The sequence below is a fragment of the Gracilinanus agilis genome, unplaced genomic scaffold, assembly GCF_016433145.1.
Source record: "Gracilinanus agilis isolate LMUSP501 unplaced genomic scaffold, AgileGrace unplaced_scaffold54837, whole genome shotgun sequence".
Classification (NCBI taxonomy): domain Eukaryota; kingdom Metazoa; phylum Chordata; class Mammalia; order Didelphimorphia; family Didelphidae; genus Gracilinanus; species Gracilinanus agilis.
Genome location: NW_025390062.1, coordinates 1 through 6,684, shown reverse-complemented (window position 1 = coordinate 6,684; position 6,684 = coordinate 1). Strand labels below are relative to the sequence as shown.

Here is a 6,684-nt window from a genome sequence, read left to right as displayed (position 1 = left end):
CACCGCCCCCGCCCCCTGCACTCCATCGCCTCCCCTCCCATCCTGGACCCGGGGGAGCCTCGCGCGCCGGGGCCCTGAGTTACCCTGGCAACCAGCAGGTTGCCTCGCGCCCCCACCCCTTCTCACCCAGCGACCCCCAAGGCCCTCGCGCCCCACTCCTGGCCAACGGTCACCGAACTTCCCCTCCCCCTCCCTAAGCTTGAAGGGCTGCGGTGCGGGGTGTGAGACCAGACCGGAGAGGCTGGCATGGGGGGAAGGGGAGAGGAGCCAGGGCTGTGTCCGGAGAGGGGGGCCAGGCTAGGCTGCGGGATTAGGGTATGGACAGTGGGGGAGGGAAGAGATCCACTGAGGAGTTCGAGAGGGGTCCCTTCCCCCCACTCTCCCCAAAGGTAGACCAGGGGCAGCCGGAAAGGGCAGGGAGAGAGAGGGGTCGGAGAGTGATAAGAAAGGAGAGGTGGGGCACAGGTAAAGAGGCTGCGAAGGAGCACCTCAGGGAAGGCTGGTAAGCTTCTGGGTAGGTAAAGGCAGGAAAAGGTGTAGGTAGGGGCCAACTGCAACTTCCCTTCTTCATTGGCCCCACCCACCCACGGTCCTGGGGCTCTCAGACTTTCCCCAGCCTTGCCACTGTTCCAGCTTGCATCGATGACATGACTTTGCAGGTATTTGACTGTGGGGTCCCAAGATTATACCCTTTGGCAGGGATGCTGGGGGGAGCCGGCTATACACTAAATGGAGCAGAGAGCCCGGGAATGTCTAGCAGAAGCCTTGAATTGGCATCAGCTTCTCCAGGAAAGGGATTTCCCCAGAGACCTAGGAGTCCTGGAACTTGCTTGCCACAGACACTGAATCCTCCCTGCTCCACCCTGCATCTGGTCTGCAGCCACTGGTGTCCTCCACCGAGTAGGGAGACTGAGAACAGGGCCCAAAGCAAGGAAAGAAATAGACTCCGATATTAGGGGGGAGGAAGGGAAGAGAGGGAGCAGTGGGGGCTGGTATTATTGACCCCAGGTTGACATAGGTGTCTGTGTGTGATTGGGATGGTAGTGGGGTAAGAGACAAATAGCCAGAATCGGGTATCTGTTTTTGTTTAAAATTTATTATAATGGGGTCCGCAAAGGGAGGGGGTGAAGGGTGGGGAACATGCAGGGGACACAGGAACACGATGTCATGGCTAGGGCCACAATTTCTGTTGGGGAGAGGTGGGGAAAAAAGGGATTAAAAAAAAAAGGACATAACTACAGTTGAGATGAGAGGAAACGGGGGAAATACTGCCGCTGCATTCCCCCCTGGGAAGCACCTTTATTTTCTGGCACCCCAAAAACTCTATCCTCTCATTTTGTCCTTTACATATCCTACTCCCCTCCCCCAAGTTCCCGTCTCTTACTCTGCCTTCTCCCCAAAATGTTTTATCCCCTTACTTGCCCAGTCTTCTTTATGATACATTCTAGAGGGATAGGATTAGGGCCAAGGACCCCAAACAAACCTCCACTTGTGATACTAAGTCCTTTATTGTTTGTCCCTCACCTCGGCCTCTTTCTTTCCAAATCTCTCTTCTTCCCAGACCTAGGACAGAGTCTTTGATTTCCCTCCTTTCTTCCTCCACTTACCCCGCCCTCCCGCCCCCCATTTAAACAGCACCAACTCCCCAGGGATGGGCAGCAGACAGTAGGCAAATAGGGGATTGGAAAGGTGGGAAGGAAGAGGACCTTTAAGGGAAAAAGGTTCTTGAATCCCTGGGAGAGCATGGGAAGGGCGATGGAGAAGAGAGGGCAATGAGACAGCTGGTATGTCCTTTGTCACCCCTGTTATCAGTCTAGGGTGCCCCCAAATCACCAGAGGAACAATGGGGTTCATATAGGGAGAGGGGAGAGAGGAAAAATGAATGTTTAAAATCTAGTGAATTCCCCTAAGAAAACATTTCTTCACTCCTTCCTTCTGATGGCTCCTTGGTTGGTGGGGGAAGGAACTGAGTTGGTGGGAAGTGGGTAAGAGAGGAGAGAGGGACTGAGGCCTTTCCTCTATACCCCAACCCCCACCTCGGGGCTCACCAGGGCTGTGAGGGAAGTGGCTGAGAGCTCACAGGGACACCCTCTGCCCCAGAAAGGGAGCCCACAGCTGAGGGGGTAGCTGCTGCAACTGCTGCTGCTGCCGCTGCTGCTGCTGAGGCTGCTGCTGCCATAGGACAGACCTCACCTGTACCTGCAGCAAGTGGGGGGGGGGGNGAGAGAGAGAGAGAGAGAGAGAGAGAGAGAGAGAGAGAGAGAGAGAGAGAGAGAGAGAGAGAGAAAGAGATTGAGAGTTAGTTATGTGTGGAACCTGTGACAAGAGTTTTCTCCCTCATAGCTGCTTCCTCTCTCTGCCTGGGAAGCTGTTTCTTCTACCATTCCCTCCCCTGGGACACAGCCGTTGCACATTTCCTGCTCCCTCTCCAGAGGTTCAGGCTTTCTCTTTCCAGCCTTTCTTCTTTCCCTTAGAAACCCTTCAACAGTTCTCCTAAAAGGCCCTCCTTACCCCAAGTATCCTCTCTAGCCTATATTTCCTAGTGACCTATCCTGTCCCTCTGGGCCTTCCTGAGTACCCCTATCCTACCCCTGGGGTCTTCTGATCCCCTTCCACCCCTCACCCCCCATGCCCCACCAGCCGTGCGCCTCGCCTTGCCTGGTGGGTGCAGGGGTTCCCCTCAGCAGGTGGGCTGCGGCGGTGGCGGCTGTGGCTGGGGGGCGTCTCCAGGGACAGGGGGTGCGCCCCCACTGAGGTGGGTCTGCATGTGGCCAGCCAGCTGGGTGGGGGTCTTGCAGTGCACACTGCAGAGCTTGCACAGGAGCCGGTCGGGCCGGGGGGCCTGGAGCCCGTGGTCCTTCACCGCATGGACGCGCAGGTATGCCGCCGTGGTGAAGCCTACGGGGTGACCGGGATGGGGACAGGGACAGGGGTCAGCTACGTGGAGACCCCGGAGACGGGGATGTTCTCCTAGGTTGGGGACTCACTTCCCCAGTAATGGTCAGGTCATCTATACCCAACAACCTGGGGATATCTTTCTATTTAATTAGTGGTCTTCTGCCCAGAGGTGGTAATATCTTTTCATTCCCCAAACTTAGAACTTTGTCTACTCAGCAGATATTCCTTTCCAGAGATAGCTATGATCTCTCTTCCCAGGACCCATAGAGCTTACTCTTCCCAACTGGCAAAACCCTCTCCAGAGGTGGCAGGAGATAGGATTCCTAGTCACTCAGGGCATCTGTCCTACTAAGTGAATGTATCCTTCCCCAAAGACGGCTGTGTCCCCCAACCCCCCACCCCCAACCCTAAAGATTTGGTTCCCAGTTATTGAGGAAACGTACTCAATTTAAAAGGAAACTTGTTCTACTCAACAAGTATTCTTCCCCAGAGCTACCTGCATTCTCTCTCAGATGCAGGTCTTTGCTCTTCATCACCCACCCGCCATTCAGTTGCAGTTACTGTCACCCAGTGGGTTTAGTATTTCTGCCTGTTGTGTCCTTCCACAAATGCTATTTGTTGCATGTTCTTCCCCAAACCCTGATGAGGTCTATTCAATCAATATTCTGTCAACTTGTTCTCAGCAAATTGTATCCCTTTGCAGAAGCAGTTGCATCCTCTGTTCCTCAACACTGAGGGAACCAGTTCCCCATCTCCCATGAAGTTTGTTCTACTTGGCTACTTTTTTTCCAGAGATTACTGTGTCCCACCCAGCTTTTCCTCTCTCAGATGCAAAAGATGGAGCATCACTTCTCAGCAATAAGTTGTGTTTTCTCCCCTATAACATAAAAGTGATTCTGCTAACTTTAGATCTTTTAATAAGCTACTGTGACTTCAGATGCAGCTGCATTCTTTTTAACCAAAGGGACACTAACTGATCTTTTTCATCTTACAAAACTATTCCTTTCTACAGCCTAAAATGGTCCCATTAATCCATTTATTATTATAATTTGTTGAGGAATTCAACAATATAGTAAGCCCTTTGCTAATTTTCCCCTACCCCCTTCTAGCCCCTTCACTCCTTACCTTTGTTGCAGAGCTCGCAGACATGGTGAGGTCCTTGGCTGTGCACCTTCATATGGTCGGAGATGTAGGCTGCACTCAGCATCTTGCCACATACATGGCATGGTACCTTCTCTTCATGCCGCACCGTATGTGCTCGGAGTCGGTCCTTGGTAGCAAATGCTGCTTCACATGTCTGGGGTGGAGAAGTCAAAAGATAGTTAAAAGCTGTTAGGATGAATACTGGGATGGGGGAATAAAGTCAAAGCCCCAGAAATGTGGAGTATGGGATCTTAGAGCCATAGGCAAATAGGAATGAAAAGATTAAACCTTTAAGAAAGAATTAGATTTGAATTAAAGGCCAAATAGGAATAAGAATTCTGAGAATGAGATCTTAGAGGCTGAGTCTAGATAGGTAAAAAGGGGTTTAAATAATGAAAAAAGTATCAGTACATCAAGGTCTCCATACCGCACATTTGAAGGGCCGTTCTGTTGAGTGCACCTGTCTGACGTGGCTGTTGAGGTGGTCTGGCCTGGGGGAATTTGTTAGGGGAAGGGGTTAGGCCTTTGGCCTTAAAATTGGGGGTTACCCCACCTTCCCTACTCTGTACTGTATTTCTTCCCATTACAGAGTGCATTCTTTTTTGAAGTCCAACAACTGTTATCTACCCAGGAAGTCCCTCCCCTCATGCAAGACTTCTTCCCATTGTGAGGCCATCCCTTTTTACTTTTCTTGAGGCCTCCTTTAGGTGAGGCATCTCCCTTTTGCTCTCATATTGAAACTACCTTTTCTCCTCCCCCATCCTTGGAAGCCTTCTTTGCCTGATGGGCATCTCCCCCCTCCCCCTGTGGGTGGCCCATCCCTGTGCACACCGGGAAAAGCTCTTGCCACAGTGGGAGCAGTTGTAGGGCTTGTGCACAGCGCCGTCATGTGAGCGCACATGGTAGCTCATGCGGTCCTTGCGCTTGAAGCGCTGCTGACAGACAGGGCACTGGTACGGCTTCTCATCAGAGTGTGACAGCTTGTGCCGGTTCAGGTGGTAGACATCACGGAAGGCCTTTCCGCACATCTCACATGCATGGTTCTTCCGGATCCGCTTCCCAGAGGCTGTGGTGGTTACCACGCCACCTCCACCAACTCCAGCCCCTCCACCCCCAGCACCCCCTTCACCCCCACCCCCACCAGCTCCGCCCAGTGTTGCTGGCACACTTAGGAGGCTCAGGGGCACCATGGTGGGCATCCTCATAGTACCGGGGCCAGCCCGCCCAGCCTTGGCACCCGTATGAATGGCTTCATGCCGTCGAAGGTTATAGCCGTTCTTAAACTCCTTGGCACAGAGGGCACAGATATATGGCCCTTTGCTCTTTGATTTCTTCTCCAGAGCAGTAGCTACAGGAGCTACAACAGCTGTGGAGGTTGGGGCAGCAGCAGCTGTGGCAGTAGCAGCAATTGTAGCTGGAGGTGCAGCTTCAGGAGCTGGTGCAGAGGTTGGAGGGGGTGGTGGAGGTGGTGCAGGGGGTTGCTTCAGGGCTGCTGTGTCCACTGTGGAAGCTGTGGCAGTGGCTGGGGGTGCAGCGGCGGCTGCAGCCGCTGCTGCAGCTGCTGCTGCCACAGCAGCCGCTGATTCCTGGGCTGCAGCGAGGACAGGGAGGAGGTCAACCTGGAGGGGCTCGGCAGATGGGGCCTGAGGAGTCGGTGGGGGGGCTGGGGCAGCCTGAGAGGGAAAGAAGGGAGTGGAAAGAATGTGTGGGACTTGGGTGTCCCACTCCTTGATTTCCCAGAACCCAATATCCTGTGTACCCCCTCATCCCCCAACCTCCACCTGGTACTCAAGAGTACTCACCTGGAATGGACTCTGGTTGCAGCCCTGGGATGCAAAGAACCGGGACTGAAGTTCAGCCCCAACCTGCAGGGGATTCTGGGCGTGACCCTGAGGTGGGGGAAAAGAGTTCATTAGATTGCCAACCCCCCTGGAATCCAATCCCAATACAGGGAATGGGGGGGCCAGGAGGGTGCAGGGGAAAACAGGAAACATGGCCTCCAGCCAGTCGGGTGTTAGGAAGAGAGGGAAAGAGTACTTGGGGTAACGACCCCTTAAAACAGGCTCTTGAGCTCCCTGGATTAAAAGTGTCATATAAACAATAAAACTGGAAAAAAGAGAGTAATCCTCATGAAAGTGCCCGTCCCCTTAATTGGGGGGAAAGGTCAGATCCCCTTGGGGGGAGATGGCCCCGTAAATTGCCTCAAAAGTGGCCAAAAGGGCAATATGCTCCGGAAGAAGGGACAGGCAAGCCAGCGAAAGCCGGGTGGTGGTGGCAAGAAGCCCGGGGTTGTGGGGTCAGCCCCCCGACCCCCTTCAATGGCACACCACTCTCCTCACTGCAAGAGAACAATCGTTTTTGACCTGGGGAGGCCGCCTCCCCTCATTGTTGAGGGAGCGCGCCGGGCAGTGGGGGCTGGGGGACAGTCACATCCACATCCCCTCCCAGAAGGCGAGAGGACCAACTGCCACCCCACCCGCTCGGAAGGCTGAGGCGGAGAGAGGCAACGCCCCCTAGGCGGGAGGGGGAAAAAGTCCCCTCAGGTGGGGAGCAGAAGCTGGTGCAGGAGCCGAGGGGGGGGGCGGGGCCGAGGGGCAGGACCCGGGAAGGGAGCGGGAATGGAGGGCGAGACGACGCGGGAAG

At 54.3% G+C, this 6,684-nt stretch overlaps 1 protein-coding gene across 2 annotated transcripts; it reads right to left on the bottom strand.

Moving 5' to 3' along the window:
* Positions 1–2,044: 2,044 nt before the first annotated feature.
* On the bottom strand, positions 2,045–6,633 carry MAZ (MYC associated zinc finger protein). Of its 2 annotated transcripts, none has more exons than XM_044684676.1 (5): positions 5,844–6,633; positions 4,873–5,714; positions 4,469–4,532; positions 4,024–4,195; positions 2,045–2,199 (listed from the first exon to the last, which is right to left on the bottom strand). In XM_044684676.1, exons 1-5 carry the CDS (start codon positions 6,132–6,134, stop codon positions 2,045–2,047), a joined length of 1,524 nt encoding a protein of 507 aa, XP_044540611.1. In that variant the 5' UTR covers positions 6,135–6,633. The 2 variants fall into 2 exon arrangements, with proteins under 2 accessions (XP_044540611.1, XP_044540610.1); XM_044684675.1 differs by lacking the exon at positions 2,045–2,199 and adding an exon at positions 2,673–2,898.
* Between the last annotated feature and the right edge of the window lie 51 nt (positions 6,634–6,684).

Bases quoted from the DNA above. Each gene is read 5' to 3' on its own strand.
- MAZ (XM_044684675.1), bottom strand. From the start codon at position 6,134: ATGACACTTTTAATCCAGGGAGCTCAAGAGCCTGTTTTAAGGGGTCGT. The intron at 5,715-5,843 runs GTGAGTACTCTT...TTTCCCTCTCAG, and splicing joins GCAACCAGAGTCCATTCCAG to GCTGCCCCAGCCCCCCCACC. The intron at 2,899-4,023 runs GTAAGGAGTGAA...GTCACCCCGTAG, and splicing joins CTGCGAGCTCTGCAACAAAG to GCTTCACCACGGCGGCATAC.